Source organism: Lygodium microphyllum, chromosome 22 (genome assembly GCF_053477565.2).
Source record: "Lygodium microphyllum isolate KBCC chromosome 22, Lygodium_microphyllum_v1.1.10, whole genome shotgun sequence".
In the NCBI taxonomy this organism is placed as follows: domain Eukaryota; kingdom Viridiplantae; phylum Streptophyta; class Polypodiopsida; order Schizaeales; family Lygodiaceae; genus Lygodium; species Lygodium microphyllum.
Genome location: NC_141156.1, coordinates 28,324,347 through 28,339,403, shown reverse-complemented (window position 1 = coordinate 28,339,403; position 15,057 = coordinate 28,324,347). Strand labels below are relative to the sequence as shown.

Genomic DNA, 15,057 nt, shown 5'->3' with positions numbered 1-15,057 from the left:
ATTTTGCTGAGTGTATCAGCTACTATATTATACTTCCCTTTCCTATATCTTATCTCATAGTCTAACTCTTGGAGGAGTTCGGCCCATCTGGCTTTACGTCCTTGTAGAGCCGGTTGGTCATTAAGCCACTTAATGCTTTCATGATCTGACAAGATCAAAAGTTTGGCACCGTACAAATAGTGCCTCCATTTCTTCATTGCATGTACTATTGCATACAACTCCCTCTCATAAACAGAATAATTCTGTTTTGCACGGTCTAATTTCTTGCTTTCAAAAGCAACTGCTCGAGCTTCTTGTAATAAGGCCGCGCCTATCGCCTTATCACTGGCATCGGCTTCAACCACAAATGGTTTATTGGGATCCACAATTAATAGTACTGGAGCTGTAGCAATAGCTACCTTAAGTTTTTGAAAACTTTCATTTTGGTCTGTTTTCCAATTAAAGCTCTTTCCTTTCCCTTTAAGTTGGTCTGTCATTGGAACAGCTATTTTGGCATAATCTCGAATGAATCTACGATAAAATCCAGATAAACCTAGGAAGATCTGCAGCTCTTCCAAGTTCCTTGGAGATGGCCATTCAATAATTGCCCTTACTTTTTCTGGATCTATCTTGATTCCCTCTTTCGAGATAATACGCTCTAAATATTTGATCTCTTGTGCGAAGAATTCACATTTAGTTTTCTTCGCATAAAGGGAATGTGTTCTTAATAGTTGGAATACCAACTGTAAGTGTTTCAAATGTTCTTCTCTTGATTTACTAAAGATCAAGATATCATCCAAGAAGACTACTACAAAATGTTCTAGATAGGGCCGTAACACACTATTCATCAGCTTCATAAAGGTAGCTGGTGCATTAGTGAGGCCAAAAGGCATCACCAAAAAATCATAATATCCTTATCTAGTATGAAATGTTGTCTTAGGAACATCTTGTGCCTTAATTCTTACTTGGTGATAGCCTGATCTTAAATCTATCTTTGTGAAGAATTTTGCCCCTTGTAATTGATCAAAAAGATCTTCCATTCTGGGCATAGGAAATTTATTCTTCACCGTTATTTTATTAAGTGCTCTATAATCCACACAAAGTCGCATAGAACCATCTTTTTTCTTTACTAATAAAATTGGCGAAGCCCAAGGTGAATTACTGGGTTGTATAAACCCTTTATCAAGGTAATCCTTAATTTGTCTTTCAACTTCTTGGTGCTGTGTTTCACTTAATTTATACGGTGGTTTAGAAATAGGGTGTGTATTTTTATTTGTATCAATTGGGTAATTTATATCACCCCTATTTAGTGGAAGGCCACTTGGTAAATTAGAAGGAAACACATCTTTAAATTCATCTAACAAACTACCTAATTCATTATTTACATTCAACTCACAAACATAAGAAAATTGTTGCTTTATATTACAGAAAGTAAAAGTGTTTTGTACAGGAAGAGACCATAACATATATATCTCACAAGCTTCCTTCTTTATCAGCTTTTGAACCTCAGTGAAACACAACAAAGGATTATCAGATATTTCATGTTCACCTTGAATCACAAGAGTCTTACCATCTCTTTCAAATTCCAGTGTATTATGATGATAACTACGTTTTAAGGATGGTTCCAATCCCCATAGCCACTCCCTCCCTAAAGCAATATTGGCTCTTTCCATATTCATAATTTGGAAATCAAGTTTATCTTTATATCCTTGGATCTCAATTTCCAAATTGGATACCATTGTATCCCATATTTTATTATCTTGACCTTGCATCATACGAACAACATATTGATGCCTACTCTTTTGTTGGGGAAGTTTTAATTTTTTGACAAGTGCATAATTTATGAAGTTGTGGATAGTAGAGTCATCATTCATGACTCTAACCCTCTTTCCAGCTATCAATCCATACACTCTAACTAAATCATGTGGCCCAAAGGTAGGCTGCCACGTAGAAGTTGACATACAACACTTGTGTTGTACATCCTTGTGCAATACCTCTAAAGATTTATACCTTTCATGCCCCTTTAATTCTAGGGTCTGCACTACATGGATTTGTTTTTCTTTTCCCTTGCCCTTATCCTTATCCTTTCCTTTGTCTTCCCCCTTTTTCCTTTGAGGGCAATTCCAAGCAACATGGTTAGGGGATAGGCAATTGGAACATAACTTTTATTTTTTGGCCTTATCAAAGTCATCTAGACTTAACTTTGGCCTTACATATTGTTTCTTTTCAAAAGGTTGTTTCTTGCTCTTAAAAAATGGCATTTTTCTTTTAAATTTGCCCATAAATTTTGAGGTTTCCAATTCCTTAGACTTGGGTTTTGTACCAGTGAGACTAGTGAGTGTACCTGGATGCGTACTATCTTCATTAATTAATGCAAATTTAATTGTCTCTTCCAGCGTCTTAGGTGAACTCCTTTTTACTTCCTTTTTATAGGCCTTATCTAGTCCCCTAATGAATCCTCTTGTCTTTTGAAATTCATCTATTCCTTCCAATTTGAGGATTATCTCACGATATTCCTCCAAATACGTCAGCAGGGGTCTTCTCTTTTGTCTGACATAATCCCAATCTTTCCAATTTCTTTCCATTTCATTTTTAGGAAGGAATTCTTTCAAAAAGACGGATTCAAATTGAGCCCAAGTTTTAGGTATTTTATTTGCCTCCTTTAAAGTTCGCCACCATTTATATGCCTTTCGTCCCAAAGTTAAATTGGCCTCCAGTGCTTGGAGATGTGGTGGAGTATTTTTAAGTTTGTGTAAATCTTCCCATTTTTGGAGAAAATTAAAGATAGTGTCTTTATTTCTATCTTTTTCCTCCCCGTGAAATTGAGGGGGTTTCATATATTTTAGAACTGGATTATCCCTCAACTTATGGTGGGGTTCCTTAGGATCTCGTATAGTCACATCTAAATCTTTAGATGAAGATGGGATATCGGAGGTTTCTATCTTATTTTTATCCCTTTCTAGTAATAAAGTTAATTGAGATTTTATTTCGGTGAGTGTTTGAGTTAAAAATTCCATTTGAACCCCCTGTGCCTGCACACAAGCAATTAGATCATCAAATTGTTATCGTGTGGCAAAGAATTCTTCCCACTGTTCTTCTTGCATCTCCGTTTCATGGGGATCTACCATAGGGTGGTCCCCAGAACTAGAACCTTCCATTACTCCTCTCTCCCTTTTTCTGCCATTAATACACTGGAATTGGAAAGCAAAGATAAGAAATTTGCGTACAAAGTAAAGTACTTCCCTGGTTATAATGACAGGGCAACTGTTGTTGGTTTTATTGATAAGCCCGAAGAGTGAGGGATAATTTATCTTCCCAAACTAAGCCAATCACGCTGGAAATGAAGCTTATTGGCAGAAAGGGCTAGTAAGGAGCGGGACTAAATATCCCCCTTCTTAATGGTCACGTGAACCATCAGTACGTCTTCTATGTATGAAACAGGTCTGACTGACTTCAGTCGGCTGGTAACGGGTTTGACTGCCGTTGTATTACTGTTCTCCAAAACAGTCATGTATGACGTGTGGCATGTGGAGTACGGTCTCATGCTATAGTCTCCCTCGGCCAGTTATAATGGATGACGGGTGACGTGTCCGTCAAGTCGCCTGACCCTCGCCTTAGTTGCCTGACCGTCACGCCTTAGTCGCATGACTCTCACGCTTTACGATGCCGAAAAAAAAAACTTCGTGAATAACTGACGAAATCAGGACCCGCTGGCTGAAACAGGACCCAACGGCTCCAGCAGTGGCTCTGATACCAATGTTGTAGTCGTGATGGCGATTCAATGAAGAAAGGAGGTAATATGATGAGGAGAACGGAAGACCACACAATCCTATTCTCAATAGGGGCACGAGATACGTTTTTTTCCTCCCAGCCTTGCCTAGTTAATTGCTAGCAACTCCCCATCGTGATCCGATTGCCAGCCGTCACTTCTTGGTGAGTCCTACTATTCGTGGACTCTCTTTAATTCTAGGCTCCCCTAAACCCCGTTCGGGCGCCCAAGGCCCCGGACGGTCATCCCTTGTGCCTGTTTCCCGTAATTTACCTTGTTAATATAACAGTCTAGAAGGTGAGCAACACTCCCCCATACTCCCTTGTGGCCATAGTACGAGGGTGATGTTTGCCCCTTCAATTCCAAAGCGTGTCTTCAGCAGCCAAGCAGTGAATCAAGCCTCAGTCAACAGGTAGTATTGAACAGCCTGTTGAGCGCAGCCACTCCTTCATCTCTAAGGGCAGACACCACTGCTGTGTGGTGAATGCTTAGGTGAGGAAACTTTGCACTAGACCTCCAATTAATGCCCATCATGCACTTGGGCCACTACTCTAAGAACAACCCCACCCCAACCTGCTAGCCACTAGGGAACATGCTTTGTCACTTAGTTGTGGACGACCACCAACGTGTCTCAGACCATCCACCCTAGCATGAGGCACCATCCATGCTGCCCTATGTTGATCTGTTGGTTAATGACCGATTTCCCATCTTCAGTCTTGAATACGTTTGGGCTTTTTTCTTGACATTTGCAACACAAACCTGTGGTACTCCCATACCTGTCACTGCGTTTGTGAAAGATGCTGGAAGGACAGTGCCAAACAGGGTTGAAGTTCTCCGGCAGTGGGCAACCCTATGGCCGGGCTTGGAAAGAGGATTGTGATAGGATGCCACGGGAACCTGCGATGAGATCCAAAGGTAGAGAGAGTAAGGCTGCTGTACCATGGCACCATAGATAACCCACTTCACAGACATTGCAGCAGAACTGGTGATGAGCTGTTGCGCAGCATCCATGGAGTTCAGAGGTGAGCCTTAAGGATATCATGCCTATCAGAATAGCCAATCTCATAGCTATGTTTGGAAAGGGGAGTTGCCTACAACCTGTCCAAAGATCAATGTCTCCTCCAACTCCTCCATGGCATGAACTGTTTGAAGCTGTTCCTTGCATAAGACCATGTGCAAGGTGCATGACTGGGTGATATCAGTGGCTTTGCCCTTGTTGGATCAGTCATCAGAGGTTGCCATTGTGTGCATTTCTTGTTGGACCACTTGTGCAAGCTGCTGGCCAATTGAATCTGGTGGAATGTTGCTGCAAAGGAAGGGAGCAGCAGAAGAGACTAACGAAAGGGGGGCAGCAGGTAGGAGAGGAGGGGTGTGGCTGTGTCAGCTGCTGGCAGCAGGCTACTGACAGCATGCCCTGAGCCAGGCACAGTGAGCACAGGACAGCAGCATGCCAGGTAAGCAGGCTGCGGCGAGCAGTCAGGCAGGCAGGCGGCAGCTGGGCGTCTGGCAAGGCTGGCAGCAAAAAGCAGGTAGCAAGCAGGTGGGCAGCAATGGTGCAAGGTGGGGTAGGAGGCATAGGGGGTGCAGAGGGTTGCAGGGGGGGTGTGAGGGCAGTGCTAGGGGCATAGTTGCCTAGAGTTTGCGAGTGGGAAAATGGAAACAGGTTTTGGAGTCGCGAAATCGAGTTTCAGCCTGAGTCTGAAATGGTGAAACAAGGAAACAGATTTTATGTCAATTTCTAGGAATGTTTAATATTATACATATATGAAGGGGTAATATTGTGTGTAACTTGAACCTTTGCACCATGGAATGATGATGTCAATAGTCATAGACTTGTATTATGTCATATAGACTTAAAAAGAGTGTCCACCACCATGGCTGTACCTTGCTGGAAATATAGAGGAACAGCAGCAAAAGAGGGGAAAACTAGCTCTAAATGGGTGTGGACAATGAACGGTGAAGAGAGGAGAGCGATAGCTTGCTGCAAAAAATGAAAAATGATTGCAAATCTGAGGGGAAACAGCTATGGATACTGTGGATAGGCAGAGAAAAAGATTAGGGAGTTGAAGGATGAGGGATTCAGGGTTTAAGGACTGTAGACGGCAGTAGATTTGCAGCAAGAGAAGTGAACAATAGCTAAAGAGAGTGAGCAGAAAGTAAAAGAGCATGAAGACCTGAGGAGAACAGGTGGAAACTATCCTGAAATGGCTGTTTTTGGGACTGAAACGTTTCGGTCTGTTTCATCATTTCCTGAAACGATGTTTAAGGACAGGGGGCACAGGATGTGAGATGGCATTGGCAGCAAGCAACAGTGTTGGGGATGGGGGACTTCAACAGTCACACATTCGTTGAATGTTTATTTGGATCAATGAGCATATCGTGGTTTGAAGGTTTAACCAGCTATTGAATGCAGATTCTTCTTCCGGATACATTAATCTCCCTTTTTAAAAGAAACTTGACAGAATAGGAAATGTGATCAACCAGGAATTGTCCAACAATTGAACCCAAAACTTTTCTGCAGGTGGGAGTTTGATTAATCACACACTCTTTTGAAGTTTGAATGCTTATGTGGATCAATAAGCATATCTTGGTTTGAAGGCTTGGCCAGCTAGTTTAATAAACATTCTTCATCCATGTACATGTATTTCCTTCTTTAAGGAAAACTTGACAGGATAGTAAATGTGATCAGTCAAGCTGTCCTGTATTGAGCCCCCAAAATTTTCATTACTCTGTTGACTTTGTTTGGATAGATAAGCACACCTTGATTGATTGTACATTGACCTTAAATCTTCACATTCTCATCCTTCCTTTGAGAAAGATGCACCTCAGTCTTCATGTCATTCACTTAGTAGCTGAATAGATCAACTTCAGTCTTATTTCTGTTGCTATTTGATTTGGATTTGTTTGCACACTGAACCTTAAATCTTCACATTCTGGTCCTTCCTTCGAGAAAGATGCACTTCAGTCTTCATGTCATTCACTTAATAGCTGAATAGATCAACTTCAGTCTTATTTCTGTTGCTATTTGATTTGGATTTGTTTGCACACTGATATACAGGCTGCTTGGAGATCTAATATATCTTGACATCCATACTTTGGAAGGCAAAAACTTCTGTGTGACTGCTCATACCAAAGGATTCTTTGTCAATGCAAGTTCTGGCAGCATACTTGACCCTCGCATGTCCAATTCTTTGCGGCAAGCCACGACTTTAGTGGGCCTTCTGCATCAACTCAGTGAAAAGTTCTCCAAAGGTCTTTGGTTGAACATTCTTGCTCTACTGTAGTCTCTTTTGTTTTGCATATGCCAAGCTTATCAATATCAATATGACCCAGAATCATATGTGAAAATTTATGCGTGCAGGTTTCTCAGATGTACTAGAGCGCAAAGCCCAAGGGCATCCTTTTGAAAACGTTCCTGGGCTTTTACCATTAAATCCATGGCTGGGGCCATATCCTCCTCCTCGTAAGTTTTTAAAGCACTTCTGTGGTATAGTGGGAATCTGATATTCAAATGGTCATGGAAACTTTTACAACCTATGCACTATGTTTGTGCTAGCTCATAAGAGGGATGTTGCACGAGCTGAGGATGCTTTAATGCTCCCCTATGGGACAGAGACCATAGGTATGCAAAGGGATTGGAATGAAGAATTGCAATCCTGCAGGGAGTTTCCTCGAAAAACTCTACAGGACAGGTATTGTCCTGGAGAATAAATTGTCTTATGTCTGGAAACTTTGAGATTTTTATTTTGTCAAACAATGAATATCCCTGAATGCATCTGGTCTCTTTATTTGAAGCAAAGGTCGATTGGGTGGACCATGAGTACTTGAAGTGATGCAAGTTCTCCTGTAAAACCTTGACTAAGTGTATGATTTCTGCCTCTTCTAATCATTCGTTTGTCCACGCTTGTGTTTTTCTTCATAGGATTATGCGCGATCGAGCACTTTACAAGGTGAACTGTGACTTTGTAGATGCTGCAGTGAAGGGTGCAAAGGGAGTGATTGGACGATGTATCCCTCCAATAAATCCGACTGATCCAGAGCGATTTCACATGTAATGCCCATTTCTCACAAGGCATTTGTGCCATAAGCGTAGGTGCCTTTTTGAGTGATGATGAAAGAGAGATTGCTATGGATTCAGGTTTAAAGTGTGGAATATTCTTTTTAACTGGTGCATCAAGGTGAGGTGTTTTTCTGTAAGGTCTGTACTTCTATTAAGGCCATAAGGCACATATCATATGGATCATGTATGGTTCAGAGGATATTGTCATGTTGTATGTGCCTGGAAGGTAGGTAGGAGCTTCACTGTGGTTCTTTTTAAGTTTTTAAAGCTATTTAATGGGACTCTGCCTGCTGCTTCTGCACACCTCTTCTAGTCCTTGAATGATTCTTTTCATTCTACACCTGTATTGACAGTTTCAAGTACTCCATTGATAATTCAAAAGACTTACTTTTATTTCTCATGTCTGCTTTAAAGGTATGTCCACAACAACATCTTTTTCAGTTTTGCTGTTGATGGGGACCTCACACTGATGCAACAAATGCATGAGCAAGGAGCCAAGCCGACTGAAAGCAATGATGGGAAAAGTAATGGCCAACCTGTGTCTGAGTTGGAACCGAAACCTGTGTTGGAAGCAGGATCAATAGAACAGTCTGTTGAAAGCGGAGCTCAGGAGCCTGTGGAGGGGGACAAAGATGCATGTGATGCTGCTGTATCAGGGCTGAGTTCTCTCGACAATAAACTGGATCAACCTAAAGAGTCTTCTAAAGGTGGTGAAGATTCAACAATTGATGAAAGTGCATCCCTCCAAGTTGTAGAAAGTGAGCAAGCTACGTATGCTTCTGCCAACAATGATCTGAAAGGGACGAAGGCTTACAATAATGCAGATATAACAGGGCTTTATACTCTGGCAATGGCTATTGTGGATTACAGGGGTCACAGAATTGTTGCTCAGGTGAAGTGAAAATCTGCAAAGTCTTCAATTGATGTAGGTGTGAGTATATTTATTTTCTAAAATTGCAAAGTTCCATTGTGCCGTAAGTGTTTCTTAAAAAAGCCTTAGTTACCATGTACTCTGTGCATGGTGGGAACTCCTATTTTGGCATGAGACCTTGAAAAAACTTTGATATTTGCCCAGCTTTTTGACCATTAGGAATGAGATCTGAACACAGATATGATGCTTGTCCTGTTACTTGACTTATGCGATTTGTAAAGCCTCTCTTGAAAGTTGATAACGATGTTGAACTTCATTGCGAAGATCTTAAATTCTTCTTGGCCTGCTTCAGAGTATTATTCCCGGTATTCTTCAAGGCGACAAGTCTGACTCTTTATTGTATGGATCTGTTGACAATGGCAAGAAAATATTTTGGAATGACAAATTTCATGAGAAGGTGATCACCTGTTTATAATTGGACAAAATGGTGCCGTATTGCTGCCTTCTAGTTAGGTCTAGTTCCTGACTGTTGGAGCATTTGTCAGGTTTTAGAAGCTTCGAAGCTACTCCATGTAAAAGAACATACAGTTGTTGATGGTTCTGGAAATATGGTGAAGATGGCTGCTCCTGTAGAGTGCAAGGGTATTGTTGGAAGTGATGACAGGTAACTCTGACATCGTACGTGCCGTAACCATGTGGATCAGCTGAGTGAAAGATGTTCTTATAATTAAGATCGGAGTTCTAGTTGCAGAGTCATATGCCTGGGTTACTGGCGGCAGCTATGCTGCTTACTGAACTTGCTGTTTGTGACATATGACATGTGACTTGTTAGGTTGATAATCTTTTTAGGAAATCTTTGAATGTCAAGCTATGTCTGTCACTGAGTATGTGGTCCTTGCAGGCATTATATTTTAGACCTCATGAGAACAACTCCTCGAGATTCGAACTATACAGGGCCAGGTTCTAGGCATGCTGTCCTGCGACCTGAGCTGGTAGCTGCGTTCTGCCAAGTGAGTTGATGTTCTTGCTTTTGCGACAAGGATATACAAGTCTTTGGACTCATAAAGCAGTCCCTCACCTGCCTTCCTGTAGTGACAATCATGCAGACAGAAGCATTAGGAAGAGTGAAAGAGAAGGTGGATGAGAAAGAGGAAGGCGATCACAAGAGCCTCCTACAAGAAGAGCTGCTTTCAATACGCCTTAACCCCAATGCCCTAACGGATTTCAAACTTGCTGGTGACCCTCAGGTATTCATGTTTATATGTGTATATGCTCTTGCATGGACTGGCAGAGGAGTTCCTTTTTGGTTAACAAAAGGGCTTCCACTTTTTTAGGAAATAGCTGCTGATGAAGAAGCTGTAAGAAGAGCTGGAAAGTATTTGATTGATGTTGTCCTTCCCAAGTTTGTTCAAGACCTCAGCAGTCTGGAGGTGTCTCCTATGGATGGACAGACTTTGACAGAGGCACTGCATGCTCATGGGATAAACATGAGATACTTAGGCAAAGTAAGTGATATAAGTTGACTGTTATTTAGTTAGTGATTGAGTGTAGTAACTGCTTTATGCCTGACATTACTCATTGAAGAATTATCTGTATTTTGTAGGTGGCAAGTCTATCTAAGAAACTGCCACACATATGGGACCTTTGTGTTTTGGAAATGGTCACACGAACTGCAAAGCATGTTTTGAAGGTGAGAGAGTAAGTGTAGGGTGAAGCTTAACAGACTGTTAGGTCTCATTTTGTAGTACCCTCTCTTGTCCTCCTAATGAAATTTCCACCTGTCTTAGTTTGAGTACATGGCATGTTTTTAGAGGTTGGAGGTACTCCTTTCTCCTCACTGTGCCTATGCTATGTGATACACAGCTATTCTTAGGTAATTGTATCATGTCACTTTGCAGGGTATCCTTAGAGAGACTCAAGATCATGATGTAGGAGGTGCCATTGCCCATTTCCTCAACTGCTATATTGGTCAGGACTCAGCAGCAGGATCAGGTGAACAACTGGAAAAGGCTGGTGAAGATTCTAACACAAAAGCTTCTGCCAAAGCAGGCTCTTCAGAAAAGAGCAAGAAAAAGAATAAAGGACACGGCAAGAAATCTGCTGAAAGTCCTGACATAGTAAGGCTTGAAATATTTATTCATTAATCTGTCAGTTGAAGTTCGCAGGATCTCTGGCATTACTATTTTTGTCACGACTTCTTGATTTGATTGATCTTGGATGCCTTTTCTAGAAGCTTGGAGGTGGAAAGGATGATGCAAGTCGTCCTTCTTATCTTTGCATCACTTCTGACTTGGTGTGGAAGGATATTCATGATGGAGTAAAGTTCAAATATCAGGTACAGTGAACATTTTTTCAGTTTTGCTCAGCTTGAGTATGCATGTTTTCTTTTGGACTGCAATAGCATTGATTGATCATCCAGGCTTTTGCTGTACCCTGATGCAGTTATCCTATTCTCATGTGCAGTTTGAGCTGACTGATGATGTAAAGGCAAAAGTTTGTAAAATATCGACCATTAGAAACTTGTGTCAAAAGGTGGTAATGGGTTTGTTGTTTATGATCTATAGAAGTGTTGGATGTATGTGGGTTGCCAAAATTCTCTGGATTTGAAGGTTGGCAGTGAAAGCTAACTCTAGGTTCTGTGCGAATCAGGTTGGAGTAACAATTGCTGCTAGAAGCTATGAGTTAAGCAAGTCTGCTCCTTTTCAGATAAGTGATATACTGGATCTACATGCAGTTGTGAAGCACTCAGCACCAATGTGTGCAGATGCTCGTGATCTGTTGGAGAGTGGAAAACTGAGGCTTGCAGAGGTATTGCTATCTTTCTAGCTTTAGTGCATAAAACATCACTCAAACCTTCAGAAGGGTGCTAGTTTATGGGAGGGAGTGTGATGGCTGGTCTACCTTGAGTTTTAAGGAGATTGAAAACTTTTGGGTTGCTCAATATACGGTAGTAATCAGTTTGTCCTGTTTGGTAAGTATTGCTCTTTTGAGGTGGGGTTCTTAAGTAAAAATTCTGTCAAACATGTATATGATTCATAATACTTTCCCTTAATTTTTGATAAAGTTTTGAAACAAGATAGTAATGGGTTCAACTTCTGGAAGAAGTGTTTACAAGAGGTTGTGTGGGTGTGCCATGTTTGAACTATGTTAGGAGCTCACTTCTTGATTTTATTTTAGGCCAAGCTTAATGAAGCCTATGAGCTCTTCACAGAGGGTTTCAGCATCCTTCAACAGGTATTCTTTATAAGGTCTTCCACTGTTTGACATGCACAGCTTTCAATTTACTTTACACAAATTTCCATAGACTATACTAACCATACGCAACAAGCCATACAGGTGTGTGGGCCTATGCACAGGGAAGTTGCAAATTGCTGCAGGTGAATGCATCACTATGAACAATACTTTATTGGTGTTTGGTTTAGTTTCAGTTTGCCCTATATGTTGTGTGGCTTGATTCTTTAGGTACTTGGCCATGGTACTTTACCATGCTGGAGATATGGCTGGTGCCATCATGCAACAACATAAAGAACTGATCATTAATGAACGTTGTCTTGGTTTGGATCATCCAGACACAGCACACAGGTGTCCTTACAACGCCACTTTTTCTGAGGTTTCATAGTGTAGTTGCATAAGATCAGGGAGTATTCTTCGCACATTTTCAAATTAAAACTGTGTCTTTGTTGGACCTTTGCAGCTATGGCAACATGGCTCTGTTCTACCACGGTTTGAATCAGACAGAGCTTGCCTTGCGTCACATGGCACGCACACTGTTGCTACTTAATGTATCCAGTGGACCGGACCATCCAGATGTTGCTGCAACATTTATAAACATAGCTATGATGTACCAGGATATTGGGAATATGAATGTAGCTTTAAGATACCTTCAAGAAGCTTTGCAAAAGAATTTGCGGCTTCTTGGGGAGGACCACATTCAGACTGCTGTTTGTTATCATGCCCTTGCCATTGCCTTCAATTGCATCGGAGCATTCAAGCTATCTCTGCAGGTGATCTTTCTGAATGAGCACATCTGCTTTAACAGTCAGGGTCTTCACTGTTGTTATTTTTTGTAATTCTTTCAACCTCCTATCTCATTTGTTTGTGGTTTCTTCTGTTCTTTGTTTTTCTCAAACGTCCACACAGATATTTACATGAGTCTAGGGTGGGCCAATAATGGAATTGTTTTTTGTTTCTGTCAAACTTATCATATGCTATTAGAGGTTTGTGTTAGAGATTAGGAAAGGAGATGAGTCCTGATTTGGATAAAGAGGGTTCCATTTCTGTAATTGTCACTGGTTCAGCTTTGTAAGCTTGAACTTATGAAAGGTTTCATGCTTGAGCAGCATGAGCGAAGTACGTACAACATACTTGCCAAACAATTGGGTGAGGAGGATACAAGGACACGTGATTCAGCAAACTGGCTGAAGACATTTCAAACGCGTGAGATGGAGGTTGTATGTCAAATACTTACTTTTCAAGCATAATATTTTGCTTTTTTTTTTTGTTCCTAAATGTTTGGCAAAAAAGCAGAAAGGACAGCAAGCAGTGAATTTGGCAGCAGCTCAAAAAGCAGCAGATGTTTTGAAGGTTTGTGACTTAGCATTTTGATGGGACCACTCACAGTTCAACTCTCAAGTATGCTTCATTATTTTAGGGTTTCTCCTGGTTGTAGGCTCGTCCAGATCTTCTACAAGCATTTCAGGCAGCTGCTGGTGGTGGTGGTGTTTCCCGAGGTGCTCTCAATAAGGCTGCTGCTGCTGCTGCCCTAGTTGGGGAGAGAGAGAGTTTACCTAGGTCAAGAGGTATGGACGAACGTGGGGCTCGTGCTGCTGCTGAGGTCCGGAAAAGGGCAGCTGCCAAGTCACGTTCTCAGGGAAGTTCTACACAGGCCCAGGCAATACCTACTGGACTGGAGTTACTTGCTTTAATCAACAATGTAACAAGTAAAGCCTCTGCAGATCAAGTTGCCACCAGCAGGCCTTCAAAAGGCTCTGAAATTGATGCACAGGAACCCACTGTTAGCAGTGAGACAAAAGCTCCAGATGAAATGGGCGGTGTAACCTCCTCTGAGGCTGTGGTTGTGAATAATGGTGTGGTGGAAACTAGGAGTGAGAGTGAGCCCAAAGAACAGACACCTGAAGGGCTTGGTACAGGCCTAGGAGCAAGAAAGTTGAAGCAAAAGGTCAAAACACCAAGTGCTTCTCAGTAAGTATATGGCAGTTTCATGTGGGATTATCCGAGGCAGCCTTGAGTCAAAGAGTTTTGGAACTGTTTGATTGGGAACATGATAGCCTCTGGTAGATCATTCCAAGGAAGCTGGTGCAAGGACTAGGCTTCCATCATTTTTGCAGAAAATACAGTAGTGAAAGGGATCTGCAATTTGCAGGTTTTCCTCCCTTGTACATCATTTTTTTTCCACTTATTTTTCTTGGGTGTGCCATTGAAAGACTGGCCCTGCCGGAATAATACATAAGCTCCAGAAAAATATAGGAAATGGGGAACTTGTAGTTGTGAAGTCTGTAGATGGTGAAACCTAGTCGGGGATGTAGAAGATGTAACCTGGCATTGGATATTCACACTGCACTGCATCATCAATGTTACTCTTTTCCAGAGTCTGCATCTCTCTATCCATTGAGCAAAAGTATCCGTTTTAGATTTGAGTTTCTGCAGTTCTGCGAAGACCTCACCTATTTGTTTTATTCTTTAGCAAACTCACTCTTTCCAGTTTCATTTCAATCTTTATTACATAGTGTTTTGCTTCATTGTATGTAGTGGACTACATAATAGATCCAAGATAATAGGAGTGCAACAAAGGCTGAGCCAGACTGATTTGTTCTATTATCTAGCTTGGGATCCTGGGGGATGGATTCTCTATGGTGGCTTTTAAGGAATTCTCATCAAAGGCTTAGCTGTCTCATGACTGAGCTAATGATTGTAAAACCAGTTTAAATCATGTTTAGCGTTCTTTGGATTTGCATGGCCTATCTACTTTGCATAAGAACATGCACTGCAAAGGATGATCTGTACTCCTACGTCCGGGTGCATTTCTACTTTACATTGCATCAATCTTGGAACAAGTGCACTTGGAACTGGAAGGGTGATTTGTATTTGTATTGGTGCTTTTCCTACTTGGATATTATATATGGAGGAAGAACTCATAAAAGTCCAGGAGTACCAGCTATCTGAAACCTTCTACTATGCTAATAGTCGTGCCACAGCCTTCTATTATGTTAGGAATGCTATCTGAAACCTAGCAAGAGCTACGAAAAGCCATCTTTTACAGACAGTGTAAGAGGCTCAGGTTTTCTTGCAAAAACTTTTGCAAATAGAATGATTTTGTTTTTGGTTGGGTATTATTAAGCAATACTTTAGCTATGCTTA

General features: G+C 41.4%; 1 protein-coding gene across 1 annotated transcript in view; it reads left to right on the top strand.

Annotated features, from left to right (window-relative positions):
* Positions 1-14,804, top strand: part of NOXY38 (tetratricopeptide repeat (TPR)-containing protein) — a 52,355-nt gene extending 37,551 nt beyond the window's left edge. Inside the window, exons 7-28 of the mRNA XM_087662425.1 lie at positions 6,807-7,000; positions 7,110-7,211; positions 7,305-7,440; positions 7,671-7,799; positions 8,223-8,700; positions 9,032-9,136; positions 9,225-9,343; positions 9,581-9,689; positions 9,786-9,926; positions 10,014-10,184; positions 10,283-10,369; positions 10,578-10,796; positions 10,910-11,014; positions 11,143-11,211; positions 11,329-11,487; positions 11,857-11,913; positions 12,016-12,056; positions 12,142-12,261; positions 12,374-12,683; positions 13,020-13,127; positions 13,207-13,263; positions 13,349-14,804. Of these exons, the coding sequence (XP_087518551.1) occupies positions 6,807-7,000; positions 7,110-7,211; positions 7,305-7,440; positions 7,671-7,799; positions 8,223-8,700; positions 9,032-9,136; positions 9,225-9,343; positions 9,581-9,689; positions 9,786-9,926; positions 10,014-10,184; positions 10,283-10,369; positions 10,578-10,796; positions 10,910-11,014; positions 11,143-11,211; positions 11,329-11,487; positions 11,857-11,913; positions 12,016-12,056; positions 12,142-12,261; positions 12,374-12,683; positions 13,020-13,127; positions 13,207-13,263; positions 13,349-13,885 (3,553 nt within the window). The 3' untranslated portion in view covers positions 13,886-14,804. The remainder of the gene's footprint in view (positions 1-6,806; positions 7,001-7,109; positions 7,212-7,304; positions 7,441-7,670; positions 7,800-8,222; positions 8,701-9,031; positions 9,137-9,224; positions 9,344-9,580; positions 9,690-9,785; positions 9,927-10,013; positions 10,185-10,282; positions 10,370-10,577; positions 10,797-10,909; positions 11,015-11,142; positions 11,212-11,328; positions 11,488-11,856; positions 11,914-12,015; positions 12,057-12,141; positions 12,262-12,373; positions 12,684-13,019; positions 13,128-13,206; positions 13,264-13,348) is intronic.
* The last annotated feature ends 253 nt before the right edge of the window (positions 14,805-15,057 follow it).